At 32.0% G+C, this 15976-nt stretch overlaps 2 protein-coding genes across 4 annotated transcripts; both read left to right on the top strand.

The window, feature by feature from the left end:
* Positions 1–3863: 3863 nt before the first annotated feature.
* On the top strand, positions 3864–8465 carry LOC137832478 (shaggy-related protein kinase eta). 2 transcript variants are annotated; one of them, XM_068640667.1, is made up of 12 exons: positions 3864–4065; positions 5180–5272; positions 5400–5459; positions 5538–5810; positions 5894–5968; positions 6223–6279; positions 6707–6847; positions 6964–7014; positions 7098–7193; positions 7302–7385; positions 7507–7608; positions 7883–8465. In XM_068640667.1, the coding sequence occupies exons 1-12, from the start codon at positions 4051–4053 to the stop codon at positions 7976–7978; spliced, it is 1143 nt and encodes a 380-aa protein (XP_068496768.1). In that variant the 5' UTR covers positions 3864–4050; the 3' UTR covers positions 7979–8465. The 2 variants fall into 2 exon arrangements, with proteins under 2 accessions (XP_068496768.1, XP_068496769.1); XM_068640668.1 differs by having other exon boundaries at positions 4053–4214.
* A 1129-nt stretch (positions 8466–9594) lies between these two features.
* On the top strand, positions 9595–14585 carry LOC137832471 (probable LRR receptor-like serine/threonine-protein kinase At5g45780). 2 transcript variants are annotated; one of them, XM_068640659.1, is made up of 11 exons: positions 9595–10238; positions 10320–10452; positions 10628–10699; positions 11286–11429; positions 11548–11619; positions 11708–11767; positions 12363–12433; positions 12515–12661; positions 12782–13120; positions 13456–13847; positions 14041–14585. In XM_068640659.1, exons 1-11 carry the CDS (start codon positions 10127–10129, stop codon positions 14359–14361), a joined length of 1863 nt encoding a protein of 620 aa, XP_068496760.1. In that variant the 5' UTR covers positions 9595–10126; the 3' UTR covers positions 14362–14585. The 2 variants fall into 2 exon arrangements, with proteins under 2 accessions (XP_068496760.1, XP_068496761.1); XM_068640660.1 differs by lacking the exon at positions 11286–11429 and having other exon boundaries at positions 9597–10238.
* Positions 14586–15976: the final 1391 nt, after the last annotated feature.

Genomic DNA, 15976 nt, shown 5'->3' with positions numbered 1-15976 from the left:
CGACTCTACTTCCGGAAGACTCGTGTATTGAAATTAGCATCCAGAGACCTGCACCTGTCATACTACAGCTGTGAAGCCCACACAGTCATGCACATAATTATCTCAATATCTCATCATCTATCTGATTCCACTATATCAGTAGAGTCAGGATCGTCTCATTCACAGGACACTCACAAATCAATACACCCTAATAACAATCTCAACACGGTATTTCCTTTCCTGAAAATACTATGTCTTGATCACACTTTAACCTCATTACATACATCATTTAACATATCAATGCACCACTCAATCACATCATATTTAAAACAATCCAAATATATCTCAAACTTTACTTATATACATAATTAATTCCAAATATATGCTGTGTAAATCAATCATCATTTAAAATCAAACAACCACTTCTCATCAAACATCTCATTAAGTAATTCAACAAAATATTCTAAAACAAGTTCAACTCATTTATATTATTATTCAAACACTTTCAATTCTCAATCACAAACACATTCAACAACTTATTCACCTTAAAATCAATATAAAATATTCAAAGTCAACTATTTTAGTCAATATATTACTTTACTCTTCAAAAAGAGACAATCCTGCAAGCAAAAACAATTGGAATTGGTGACCACGTCACCCCCACATCCAGAATCTTCTAACCTAGGGTTTTAATGAAAAGAATAAGACTAGCTTCCCTTACCTGGACTTGAGCAGATGCTCACTAAGAGCTCCAACCACCAAAATCTTAATATTAAGGATAATCTAACTCTATCTAAGATTCTGATCGGGCAATCTCGTAGAGTTCACTGCCAGGAGTCCAATGGCAGACTCCGATCGTCAAACCTATGAAAGATTTTGATCGGGCAGTCTTGTAGATCTCGCTGCCAGGAGTCTAATGGTGGACTCCGATCGTCAAACAGATGAGCGAGGAGGTCAGAATCTTAGAGAGAAGGGAGAGAAAAGGAAAAGGAAACTTCTAGAGAGAGATGGTGATTTTTTTAAAATGAAACCTGAATAACTAATTTTCTATTTATATAGCTTTTTCACTTTAATAATAAAATATTCACGTGTCATTTTAATTGTACCATTTCTACTCTAAGACTATTTTTCTCGGTCCTTACAATTATTATTATTATAATTTATTATTATTTATAATAGTATTGTATATTTTTTTATTATAATATTATTACAGAGATTTATTTTTATTACCACTATATAAATTTATTTTATTATTGTTGATATTTTTATTCTTATATAAATTTATTTTAGTATAATTATATAATATACTAATTAATTATATTATATAACATAATTGATTATATATATATATCTATATATAATGATTATCCTTCTCGTAATCGTTTTTGGTATTCATTGTTTTTTATTTATTTTACCTTTATAATAATATTTTATTTTATTATTTTATTTGAAAATTTCTTCATTTCATTATTAATGAGTGTTGAATTTGAGAACTGACCTGTTTTGTTTTAAAATCTGCTTTTTGGGCATTCTTTGTTTTTAAAACTAGGAACCACCAGGACTCTCCATTCCTAATATCAGATTGTTTAATGCTCCTCTTTTTTTTTTTTTCTCTGCTTTTGATTTTTTATCCTTATTTAGTTCTATTCCTTTATTTACAAAACAAAATTAAGTGAAATATAAGTTTAGTATTTGAGTAATAAGTGTTATTGATATACAACTGTGAAGTGATTGAAAAAGAAATTGTCTTTATTTTTTAATTTAATTTAATAATATTATATAAATTATAATAAATACAAAAATTATAATAAAAATTACTGATATAATCAATATTTTCAATATAATTGATTATGAGTTAAAATTGATGTAAATGTTTACTTTTATGTTTTGAAAGTTACGACATTCTTTATTTTTATTTTTTATTTTTGACTATTTTTTTCTTTATCACTTACACCAGTCTCCAAATTAGCCGCGTTTGGTCCGAACAAAATCGCATTATTTCGTGGACAAGTTATTCAAATATCTTCCCGTAGTAGACACTGTCTATATCCTTCTAAAATAAATTATTTCTTAAACTATTAATTATTTAAAAAATATCATTTATCATTTTATGATAATAATAATAATAAAATGAAAAAAATAAAATATTGAATAGAAAAGTGAAAAAAAATAGTGAACAATCTTTGTAAATCACCGCTTTCTCTTTATCTATATTTCATATTCTTTTAAAAAATTCTTTAAAAAAATAACAAATTATCTAAATCAAATATATACAATTCTCATAAGTTATTTCAAATCAATTCATAAATTCGGGCAAGTAATAAACAATGAATATTAAAGATAAAGTGTTTCAGAAGTCAAACTCAATTATAAATATGAAGAGGAAGTTTCTTCTTCCTTAGTCTCCTAAGAGTTATCTTAATCTTAGGATTATGCCATAATTTACTTACAAACTAAGAACCACTTAACAAGAAAGCAATTTTCTTCCATAATGGTCTTCCAAATTTGATAAATGTCAAAGTAACAAATTTTTAAAACCCACTGTTTTTCATGAAGTATTTTAGTAAAGCAGTGGGCAGAGTGAATTTGTGAAGGTTTTACTTGTTTCATAGAACTAAAAGAATATAATATAGAATGTTTCTAGATGCATTAAAAATATATAAAATATAACTAAAATGGTATACATTAGTTGATATTAAAAAATGATTAGGATGATATTTGAAAGTGAAACTAATTATATCAAATAATGACATAAGTCGTTGAGAGGCACTCCTCCGCCGACATCAAAATCATAAAGCCGAAAACAGGAAACTGAATTCATTATTACATTTTTATTTTTTTAGAAATAAAATTATCCAAATAGACTCAGATTCATGCACTTAAGTACACCTTTTTACTCTTTACTGTTCACCACTTTTTCGGAGTTTTCTACTTAAACCCAAAAAAAAATTTATAGAAAAACTAAATTGAAATAGTTATTCAAAGTTGATATCAAGAATAAATTTTAGTTAGTTTGAAGAGAAATGTAAATAAATAAAACATTATACAAGGATAAATATAATTTAGTTTTCCAATAGGTTTTTTGTAAAATAATATGAAAATAATTTTTTCTTAACTACACATCTTAAAGTTATAATTTCAACCCTATAATTATTGTTAATCATTTTCAATTTTTATCTTCAAATTTATAACATTAGTTATATTTTTTAATAATTATTTCAAACATTCTTACTTTTTAAATGTATTATTAAACATTTTTATTTTATTTATTTATTTATTTATTTTTTAATATCTACAAAATTATTTATCATCATAAAGATAAGAACAAAAATTATTAAATTAATTAACTTTTTTTAAAACTTTTTACACTATGAATAATAATTTTAATTTTATTAAAACTACTATATATATTTTTTTAACCAACTAATAATCACAAATTTAATTTCAAACAATATTACAAAACCACGTTATATTTATTCTTACATAATTTTTATTTTCTTCCCTCTTTTAAACTAATTAAAAAATCATTCTTCTCAATTTTAATTAAGTATTTCAATTTACTTTTTCCATTAAATTTATTTTATTTTATTTTCCCCTTTTTAAGTTTTTTTTCTCCCATTCTCTTTATATAAAAACAAAAAAAAAAAACTATAAGAATTCCAATTTTCACCGTGAAAAGTCAAGAGATGTATTTGAGAAATAATGTGCACCTGGTCCATTCGGATAATTTTAAAAAAAAAATATTATTTCTGAAAAAGAAATCTCATTATTAAATATGTACCTTTTTATTTAATAATTTAATATTTATATTCATTATGATTTCATTTAAGCACACCTAATGATTGTGATTAACAGCGAGGTCTTCCTAATCTGCAAAGAGAGTCAAGAAAAGTGGGAAAAATCCAAAATAAATAAACAATGAAAATGAAAAGAAGACAGGAAAGAAAAGAGTGGAAAAATGAGAGCTGTGGTCACATGGGCTTGTCTTTCTCTCTAACACTTCCCTTCTTCTTCCTCCACTTCTCCCCCTCTCCTTTTTAGATTCTTCCTCTTTTCTCTCTACCCTTTGCCATGGCTGAGGATAAGGTATTTTTCCAGCTCAAAAAAATTATCTTTATGGCTTTCTTTTTATGCTGATTGTATGGTTGGTCAGAAAGCGTAGTGACCCAGAAATGGGAGAGTTGAAAATGTCTCTTGGGATTTCGTTGCTGATTAGTGGATGAAGCTGAAATCATGTGGGATGCATAACTTGTTTTTGTATTTATTTTATTTTGTTGATTCTTTTTCAGTTGGAAAAGGGGATGTTAGGGTTTGTTATTGGGGGATGAAAATTCTTTTTTTCTTGCTGAAAGTTTTGTCCTTTGAGCTTTAAGGCTGAAGACCCATTTTTTACTATTTTTGGTGTTGATCTATCTATGGTTTTCTGTGAAGTTATCATTTTTTTGTAGAGAGAGGTTCTGAACTGGGTTTTGTACCGAGTTGGAGATTTGTTTGTTGCCAAACCCTGTATCGCACTCTGATCTTGTATCTTGTAATCTTATGTCGATATTGCACACTCAACGATTCGGGGTTTTCTTGTTTGTCACGAACTTATGATCGTTTCCTTTGCTAGTTGTTCACCACATTTTTGTATTTATTTCTGATTCTGTTAAAAATTATTTTTATCCAGTTTTCTGTTATCTGCATCTAGCGGTTACTTTATTTTGATTTATTTTAGTTACATTACTCTTTATGTTCCCTTCAGTTCTTACTTTCAACGATTTCAATTGAAGTTTGTACTCTGAACATAGTGCTGTTATAGTTCTTGGTTCCATGTCTATAATTTTTTTAGCAGAATATTTCACTGAATTTTCCGTAATATCGTACTGAAGTTGCTCGCCCGGTGTTTTTTTTCCAACGTTATATCATCAACTTATTTTTTTGAGTTAATAGATGTGATGTTTTAATTGGGTATGTTGTTTATCATCATAGTTTCCATCTAGTGTTTTTTATGTCTGCCAGTTGGTTAAATGCATTCTTCCAACTTTTACATGCTGTTTATCATCAGAGTCTCCACCTAGTTTTTTTAATATGTCCGCCTATTGGTAAAGTGTATTCTTCCAACTTTTAGCTTCCTTCTAAAACCGTTAGCAATGATTTTAAAATATTTTGTGAAGAAGGTTAGGATTATAATATTTTATATACTTTTACAATTTTACAGGAGATGTCCTCCTCTGTCATCAATGGCAATGATTCCCTCACTGGTCACATTATATCTACAACTATTGGAGGCAAAAACGGGGAGCCCAAACAGGTATTATCTTTGTAAATTCTGTTCTGCTGATAGTATTACATTTGGTTTATTTGCTGGGTTGTTAAAAATGCCATGTGACATTTATCCTGGACTGCAAATTTAATGTCTTCTACAATCATTATTGTAGACTATTAGTTACAAGGCCGAACGAGTTGTAGGAACTGGCTCATTTGGAATTGTTTTCCAGGTATGCTAATAGTGTAATATTTGGTTCATTAGTCGGAATATCTTCGTCACATGCTGATAGATTTTTTTCTTCTCATAGGCAAAATGCTTGGAAACTGGGGAGGCAGTGGCAATTAAAAAGGTTTTACAGGACAGAAGATACAAGAACCGTGAACTACAGTTAATGCGTGTTTTGGATCATCCAAATGTGATCTCACTGAAGCATTGTTTCTTTTCAACTACAAGTACAGACGAACTTTTTCTAAATTTGGTGATGGAATATGTTCCAGAGTCCATGTATAGAGTCTTAAAGCACTATAGCAATGCTAATCAAAGAATGCCAATCATCTATGTGAAACTTTACATGTACCAGGTATGCCTCATACTTTCTGGTGATTTATAAATATCTCTGATTTTTTAAAAGATGCCTGATAAAAGTTTGTGGCATGCTTGCAGATTTTTAGGGGATTGGCTTATATCCACACTGTTCCCAAAGTTTGCCACAGAGACTTGAAGCCTCAAAATATTCTGGTTTGTTCACATGTTTCTGAATATGTATATACTGTGAGAGAACCTTTTATATGAGTGTGAGATAAGTAAATATTGAATATTGCATCTTATTAAGAATGGTCAAGATTTAAACACAAGTAATTTGAGTTTTTAAATCATGCGATTTTAATAAACTTCTAATTAACAATCCATATAGGATTATATGACTCATTCATTCTTATAAATTAAAATTAGTCAATATTTCTGGCTTTGATGTGTTTGTTTGAACATTCCAGGTGGATCCTCTTACACACCAAGTGAAGCTATGTGATTTTGGAAGTGCCAAAGTTCTAGTAGGTCTTATTTTGCTTTGGTATGCTTAGTTTTTTGTCAGTCTTTTTCCACACACCATTATCTTTTATACTGGCTAAGTAATAACTTAGAATGTCAACCAATATCCTACCAATGGCCAAAAATTGTACTTTAGATGAAACGGGTCCAATCTTTTCATTGTTTTGATTCCAGTCTCTTGTGTTGATGTCTTGCTATGCTGAACACCAAGCTGTGGAGCTCCTTTTTTACTTTTTGTGCGACGCAACATATTCTTTTTTATTTTTATTTTTTTTGGAGGTTTTTATCATGTTTTGTATTCATTCAACTTCTGTTTTAGTGAGAGTGGGGGACTACTCATCTTACAATATCCAAGACTGTTCTTTTCTCTAATAATTGATTTTTCCAATGAAGTGTTTCTTGTTCTAACCTTCTCTTTTGTCTCACCAGGTAAAAGGTGAAGCTAATATATCATACATATGTTCACGATTCTATCGTGCCCCAGAACTTATATTTGGTGCCACGGAGTATACAGCTTCAATTGATATTTGGTCAGCTGGCTGTGTCCTTGCTGAACTTCTTCTGGGCCAGGTTTGTGTCATCCATAATTAATTGTTATTACTAGAATAATACTATTGTATGAATTTTGAATTACCACTAAATGAAGTACACATATCTGTTATCTGAAACAATTTAAACTTTTGTAGCCATTATTCCCAGGAGAAAATGCAGTAGACCAGCTTGTACATATTATAAAGGTACAATCGGTGTCAACATGTATTTTATGTTCCTTAGTCATGCCTTCCTTATTACAAGTCATCTTTAAAAAAATGTTTTGTAGGTGCTTGGCACACCAACTCGAGAGGAAGTACGCTGTATGAATCCCAACTACAATGACTTTAGGTTTCCACAGATAAAAGCACACCCATGGCACAAGGTCTGTAATTTTATCTCCTTTCAGACAATTGTTTATTTTTGGATGATTAAAATGTATTTAGTATAAAAATGGCTTAGACATTCTAACACATCAAAATTGTGTGTGTAGATATTCCACAAAAAGATGCCACCAGAAGCTATTGATCTTGCATCTCGGCTTTTGCAATACTCCCCAAGTCTCCGGTGTACTGCGGTTAGTGTGATTGCCTTTCTCTCCCCTCTTTTTATATTCTAATTAATTTCGTAATAATGATTTTTTTTTCTTTAGAAAAACTAGAACATCAATTTAAGAAAAAGCTAATTTTGTTGTGTAGCTTGAAGCATGCGTACATCCTTTCTTTGATGAACTTCGAGAACCCAATGCTCGCCTGCCAAATGGCCGTCCATTTCCTCCTTTATTTAACTTCAAACATGAAGTAAGTCCTTAAAATATCCTTCTTGGTCTTACATGTGCTCTGGGAGCAAGTTTTTTGTAGAGACATATTAATAATTTTTCAACCTACAAAGGTGCATACATCCATGGATCCATTTTCTTAGCTTGATATATGCCTGGTTGTTTTTGAAGTGTCTATCTTTGTGTGTTTGTCTATTAGAGTAGTACACAAAGCAATGCATTCAGAAATGTATATAAAATGTTCCTCTGATTAACATCCAAGCTAAACATCCTAATGTAATCCTTCCTGTTTACAGTTAACTGGAGCATCTGCAGAGCTTGTTAACAAGTTGATACCTGACCATGTGAAGCGGCAAATAGGGATACAATTTGTTCATCCAACAGGATCATGATGATAAGCTAGCAGGGGCATAGTGTATACTAGTTGATAAGTTAAACGAAAGTGGCACCGTTATTTTTGTCTAAATTACCATCTTTTTTGTCTGGCCAGTGTAGTCTCAAGCTGAACCTGGACTGAGACTTGGGGTGCGGGATGACTGCACTTGATCTATCAGCATATGTATACACCTTTTGATTCTCTGTTGCCACTGTTGGATCTTATTTCCCGAGGCAAATAGCCTTGTTTATTGTAAACGTCTACATGTGATGTAGCAGTAGTAGTAGTAGTATACTTGGCCTGAAATGGTCAGAACTTAGAATGTCTATGCTAGGGGAAAACTAAAGCATTGGCTGGAAGAAGGGAACGGAGGTACACATGGGTTATGGGATTGTTGGGTCCGGTTTAGTTTCCTTTTTGTAATGTAATGTGCCTTTTATAATGTTGTTGACCAGTCTCTTTCCTTGTGAAATGTAATGTTGCTATCTGTCTGTTTTCTTTAATGCTGCTTTCTAATAATGTTCCACATTTGATATTTTGTTTCTTGAAATTCAATTAGCTATTTTGTTAACAGCTGTCATTATTTGTTGTCTTGTTATCATATAAATTTTTTTTATTTTTTTTTAGATTTTGCATTTCGATTTGAACTCGACCAATGTAATCTACGTAGTTGCTGCAAATCCATATATGATTTTATTCCTTTTTTAGAGAAAATATTTTTTAATATTGTAAAGTAGTTTTATACTGTTACTAATTATATGATAATGTACAGGATACATTGTAATATGCTGTTGGTATTTTAATTCCTCTTTCAAAGTTGATCAAAACAACTAGCAGGCAGAGTTGTTGCAGTCCTTGGGGTTGGACGTAACACCAAGCATATTTGTACATAATTATGTTAAACTAACGTAATTGATACATCACGTATACTTTTATACACTTTTTGATATTCATTCAATCGAAGAATGAATTGTTCTTTGGCTAATTTCGAGAGAAATGTAATTCATAAAAATGTTTTAAACTATACCGGTTATAATTAAAATACACTAAATTGGGTTTTCACTGGAACAATAAACTAGATCTTAAGTAAATCAATTATGACTTTTTAATTATTCATCTCATGTGAGACTTCTTATCTGACATTCATTTAATATTCTTCATTAAGTGCATGTTTGGATACGCTTTCTATTCACGCTACACATGTTTCAAAGCTTTATTAGGAGAGAAACTAAAATTTATAGAGTCCCTTGAAAGGTTTTAAACTAACCTTAAATTGATTGATTTTAGAATAAAGTGATACCTGACTTGATACCAAAACTGGATCAAGTTGATCTCATATAATAGTGGTTATAAAGAGAGGTTGATCTCATATAATAGTAGTTATAAAGAGAGGTAGCAATAAGTGTTAATAGTTATAAAGAGTTGTATAATAGTAGTTATAAAGAGTTGTATAATAAGTGTTAATAGTGAAAGTAGCAATAGGTTTCCGTCATAGCATGATGCAAAGAATTAAAAGGTATGAGAAGAGGTGATGTGGGCTTTCCACAGTCAAACCATTTGTAGAAGAGTTCCTTCCTTGAGCTCCGAGACATGCAATTTGTAAATAGTCGAAATATAGCGAAATACTAAAATACAACCAAACCATCAAATTTCGCGCCTCCAGACTCCACTAACAAGCTCCTTCACACTCCCCTTAATCATCAACACTAACCATTACTTCCATCTTCACCATTCATTCATCATCACAATCCTAAACAAAATAAGATCCAACGGTTTTAACCAACTATACAGTCAACGCATGCTGTCAGAACATGAAGTTCACGTGATTGTCTGCACAGGATCATAGCCTCGAAGCTAAACACTGTAGTCGTACCTCACAGACAATGCGACAATCACTGTCATAGTCCCAAATCTCGAGTTGTCTTTCCTGCCCTCACCATCTTCATTCATTTCAATTCGTTTTTTTCCTCTTTATTTTATCTTTTTTTTAAATTATCTGTTCTTTTCACTTTCGTTTCTCACGACGCACCAAGCTCGGAGAGACTTTCCAAAAGGGTTTGCTTGTTTTTATGCTTTTTTCTTTTGTGGAAGCTTAGAAGCGAAGATCCCAGTAGAAAAGTTGGAAACTTCGTTACTCCCCACTGCTTGAATTTGTTGTTGTTTCATGGAAGATGCCAATGTGGGTGCTTGGCTCGTTTCCCTCTTTCTGTGTTACTGGGTGCTTCTTGTTGAGGGCACTGATAGCCTTCTCTCTCCAAAGGGTGTCAACTATGAAGGTTTGGCATTTCTTCCTTTTCCTTGTTTCTCATATTCTAACTTCGTTTCAGTGAGTGATAGTTTTGTTTGGTTGTTATTAGTGGCTGCTTTGATGTCCTTGAAGAGTAAGATGTATGGTGAGTTTCATGTTATGGATGGTTGGGATATTAATTCGGTTGACCCTTGCACTTGGTACATGGTTGGTTGCTCTGCCGAGGGCTATGTCGTTTCCCTGTAAGTCTTTTTGTCTTGCTTCCTTTCTTTTGGTTGTGACTAATGCAACGAAATATACATCTTTGAGTCTCGGGAAGAGAGACCACCAATTCTTATTTTTGAAGGGTTACTTGTGGCATTCTTTCTCAAGCTAAGAGGATATTGATAATTGGTGATAATTTGATGGTGTTGGCAGGGAAATGGCCAGTGCGGGTTTATCCGGAACTATTTCCTCAGGAATTGGAAATTTGAGCCACCTCCATACATTGTGAGTTGCAACTTGAATGGCCGGTACCTGTTTATTCGAATGTGCACTCTTGTTGGGTTGACTTAGCTTTTAATGATATTTGATGTGTATTTTGGAATATAGGATGGAATATGTGTTATTGGAGTGCTCCCTTTTATAACTTTGGGTCAATTCATTTCCTATTTTTGGAAACGGAGGTTAAGATTTTTAACTTCAAAATGCATTACTTTTAGGCTGCTATTGCACTGACCTTGTAGGCTGGTAGCTAGTGGTATAATAGTGGTTCTTGGTTAGATGGCAATTTAGGTTAAGCTGTGAGAATCAATGTGCTGGGTGGGACTGGTCCAAATATTTATTGGGAGAGTTAGACTGTGAGTTATAAAACAAAGACAAAGAGATAGTGTGTAAAACACTTTGTTTAGTTTGTCTCTTATAAACAACTTAGCATGCTAATTTTCTCATTGTGATTGTCTTTTTAATACCTTCATTTCTATTTGATACCGTATAATGCAAGGAGGAAATAAAACATTTATCAAAAACTAAAATAGACATTCATTTATATTATCCAGTTTTTCTTATCACTTTTTTTTTCATTGTATTATCTTAGGTTATTGCAGAACAATAAGTTATCTGGTCCTATTCCAACTGAGATAGGAAAGCTGTTAGAGCTTCAAACCCTTGACCTTTCTGGTAACCAGCTTGATGGGGAAATTCCTAATTCTTTGGGCTTTTTGACTCATCTTAGTTACTTGTGAGTGTGGTCTGACAAATAGATTTATCGTTTATGATATTCTTGTTTCTTATTTGGCTTATTCAATAGCCTTTCTCTAATTGATTACTTCCTAATTTATTATTGCAAAGTATTTCAGGCGGCTCAGCAAAAATAAACTATCTGGACAGATCCCTCAGCTAGTTGCTAATCTCACTGAACTTTCATTCTTGTATGCACTATCACAGTTTTGTTATATTTTTTAATCTTAAATCCTTAAAAGTTAAAATGTTCATTTCATTACTGTCCTTATCTTGTAGGGACTTGTCATTCAATAATCTCAGCGGTCCCACTCCAAAAATTTTAGCGAAAGGTTATAGGTCAGTTTTCTAATGGTGTATGATTTTCCCCTGTATTTGCCTCGTGAATTCTGTTATTCTTAAGGAAACAATTAAAAAATGCTTGTACTCGCTGCATGTTCAGTGGTTCCTTACAAAATTGTGCAATGGTTTAGTCAACCAATACATCAAACATTACTTAACCAAGTCCCTTTTGAGGAGTATTTAATCAATTTATTGTTAGGGAAAGAGAATCTTTGCTTAATTGAATAAAAAAAACCTGGGATAATAATTGTGGTAATTTGCGCTGTAAGCATAATGTCAGATGGATTAAATTTTGTGTTCAGCATATGATGTTTTGTTTTTAAATTTTAATGGAAACTGGGGTACTACATCAATTTCTTGGAACCCCACAGCTGTTAACTGTGTAAATCAAATCTAACAATTTCAAGTTACTTATGATAATGCGAAGTAGGAAACTAATGCCATAGCTCTGGACTGTTGAGGATTATGGTTATTGCCATGTTAAAAATAAGTATTGTTTAGCTTATTTTTGTTCTTCTCAATATTTAACCTTTTGTTGCACACATCAATCTTGTTTCTTGCATTACTTGACACTTTACTTCTTTGGTTGCAGTATTTCAGGAAACAGCTTCCTCTGCACCTCTCCCTCTCAGATTTGTATGGGCTTCTCAAAACCAGTTAATGGTAGTGTTCATTTAATTTGTATATATTAAGAGCCTAGTAATCAGTAAATCGAAGTACATATAAGAGATGATTCAACTGCAGATACAGGGTCATCTCAGTCGACTGGTGGTCATCACCATAGGGTGCTTGCTGTTGTTATTGGCTTTAGTTGCACATTTATAATTTCAGTGGTGCTTCTTGTCTTTTGGTTGCATTGGTACAGATCAAACATTCTCTACACATCTTATGGTACTTCCTGATATGAACTTCCTACTTTTTTTCTTCACTCTGTAATACATTCTAACAATATGAACATATTGCTCACTGGTTTTTTCCTCACTCTTGAACATGAACATTTGACATTTGAAGTGGAGCAAGATTGTGAATTTGATATTGGACATCTGAAGAGGTTCTCCTTCCGTGAATTGCAAATTGCTACTGGAAATTTCAATTCAAAAAATATCCTAGGGCAAGGTGGTTTTGGTGTTGTCTACAAAGGATGCCTTGCAAATAAAATGTTAGTGGCAGTAAAGAGGTTGAAAGATCCCAACTATACTGGAGAAGTGCAGTTTCAAACAGAAGTTGAGATGATTGGCTTGGCCGTGCATCGAAACCTCTTGCGTCTTTATGGATTCTGTTTGACACCGGATGAGAGGTTACTTGTTTATCCTTACATGCCCAATGGCAGTGTTGCTGATCGCTTGAGAGGTTTGTTTGATATTATTCATTTCTGCACTTAAGGGTGTGTAAAGTAATGTAACTGATATATACAAGCCTCTTACAGTGAAAATTAGAAGATTCAAATCAATGACATGTAGTGATTCCGTCATTCAGGATGTTTAGGAACTAGTGTTTTTCTGTATTTGACCATTCAGTCTATCATTTTCAAATAGCAGCGACTGATCTGTAATAATTAGTAAAATGTTTACTCTGTGATAACACCATAATTCATGCAGCTTATTCCTTTAATATATTATTTCCTACATTACATTCCAATGGCACTTGATTTCAATGCACCTCTCTTCTTCCTTGTTCTCAAACAGAGACTTGCCGCGAAAAGCCATCATTGGACTGGAACAGGCGAATGCGCGTTGCTCTTGGGGCAGCACGTGGGCTTCTATACCTGCATGAACAATGCAATCCAAAAATAATCCATAGGGATGTTAAGGCTGCAAACATTTTGCTAGATGAAAGTTTTGAAGCTGTGGTGGGGGATTTTGGTCTTGCTAAGCTCTTAGATCAAAGGGATTCACACGTAACTACTGCAGTCCGAGGTACAGTAGGTCACATTGCTCCAGAGTATCTCTCAACTGGACAGTCTTCTGAGAAAACAGATGTTTTTGGATTTGGCATATTACTTTTGGAGATCATAACAGGACACAAGGCACTTGATGCTGGAAATGCTCAGGTCCAAAAGGGAATGATTCTTGATTGGGTGAGTAGTTTCTTTAAATTATTTGTAATCTCACCTTTTTTACATCATATCATAAGATTGCATTAAGCCTAGCTTGGTAACAATATTGCTTCACACCTTTATATGCCTTGAAATACTGAAGCATTCTGTGTGTCTTGCTCAAAGTCTAGCCTCATTGACCATAAATTTTGAGAAAGCTACCAAATTCCTGCAGGTTAGAACCTTATCTGAGGAGAAGCGGCTGGAAGTGTTAGTGGATAGGGATCTGAGGGGATGTTTTGATCCAGTAGAGTTAGAGAAAGCAGTGGATTTGTCTCTGCAGTGTACTCAGTCACTTCCCACTTTGAGGCCAAAGATGTCAGAAGTTCTGAAGATTCTAGAAGGTCTGGTAGGACAGTTAGTGCGGGCAGAGGAGTCACAAGGGGGAACTAACCTATATGGTGAAAGGACTTGCAGTTTCTCACAAAATTATAGTGATGTTCATGAAGAACCTTCCTTTATTATTGAAGCCATTGAGCTTTCTGGACCTCGGTGACACCAGATCTTGTCCTTTCATGTACATCACTTTTTGCATTTTATCAATACGGATAACACCTAGGAATATATTTATCCATATGTTTCTTCAAAGTTCAATTTAGTTCTAAATTATTATATATATTCCACACAATATTTAGGCATCTTTTTATGTACAGCCTATAATTGTGTCCTTCTCTTATAACTGGTGGATCTTAATTTATGAATCTAGCTTTTTGCCGTAAAGTTGTAAATAAAAATTCTTGAAAAAGGAATTGAGGGAAGAGAGTAGAAAGCTAGTAGAGTGGTCCAAATCTGATAACTTGTACTCTTTCAAAAGGTGAACTATCGTTGTTCCTTTCCCTTTGACTCAGGACTCTTTCAGGGCCTACTACAAATACTAGGTCAATACAAAAACAATAAGTCACTTACGTTACGTCTCCACTACACAACATTTTTTTAATTACTATATTGCAAGTTCAATCATTTCAATGAAAACTTGTTTATAATAAACACTATCATGTCCTAAGCTAAAACAAATAGACAATTAAATAATAAGATGGATAAGATTTGAGATGATGATATATTTTGTGCAGTAAGAGATAAAATTGGATTGTGTTATTATGATTAATGCAGAATGGAGTGATAGAGTGAAGTTGAAGTGAGATGAAATGTGATTGTATTGGCTGTGCCCAGCCATTGCTCTTATGCCTTGCCAATTGTTTTAGATGTCACTTGCAGCTGGAAACGTGTATACCCTACGGATTCAATTTCTTAATTACCTGTTCAAATTCAATTATTAGATAAAATAAATAAATTCTATTTTTTTATTAAGCTTAATTATTTAAACAAGCTCACTCAATATATTATACTAATAAATATTGAATTCTTATAAATACTAATTTATATTTTAATATATTAAACGTGTTTCTAAAAAAAGTTTATTTTTCTTATTACCAAATTAGTATTAAAATAACTTTCAGATGTTGTATTCGTGAAATAAATGGAAATAGAATATTTTCATAAAGGAAATGAATTAAATTATAAATAATTTTGATATTGTTTTAAGACTTAACTTTAAATATTAATTTATTTTATAAACAATGTTTAATAATTAAAGCCTCTGGTTTGTACACAATTTGGTACACTCAACTGGGCCCCAATCATTTTTGGCGCTTCAATTTTCTATGCAAGCAACTGGCCAACTATCATATATACCTATCTAGACTTTCAGTTTAGTCAAAATATTTAATTTTTGCAATATAATAAATCAAAGTTCTATTTTTTTTTTGGGAAAGGTATGTTTGTTGTTAATGTTGACAAAGTTTCAAATACAATTTATTTTCAAGATATCGCATGTACTTTAAGAATATATAATTTAAATGATACAAACTACGTATTTTCCTTTATCAGAATATTCATGTCACCGTATATAAAGATATCCAATTCTCACATTTACATTTAGTAAAAGTTATATATATTTAAAGCATTGTAGATACTTTATAAGCATTTGCCAAATATTTAAGTTTTGTTTCACGTAATCCATTTATTTTTAATTACTCAACCATTTTAATAGTTAATTATATTATCACATACAGTCAAATGCTAACACTAATTCAAAAATATCTTATACATTT

This window comes from Phaseolus vulgaris, chromosome 6 (genome assembly GCF_000499845.2).
Source record: "Phaseolus vulgaris cultivar G19833 chromosome 6, P. vulgaris v2.0, whole genome shotgun sequence".
In the NCBI taxonomy this organism is placed as follows: domain Eukaryota; kingdom Viridiplantae; phylum Streptophyta; class Magnoliopsida; order Fabales; family Fabaceae; genus Phaseolus; species Phaseolus vulgaris.
The sequence above is the reverse complement of the archived record's forward strand: the minus strand, read 5'-3'. Positions and strand labels throughout refer to the sequence as shown.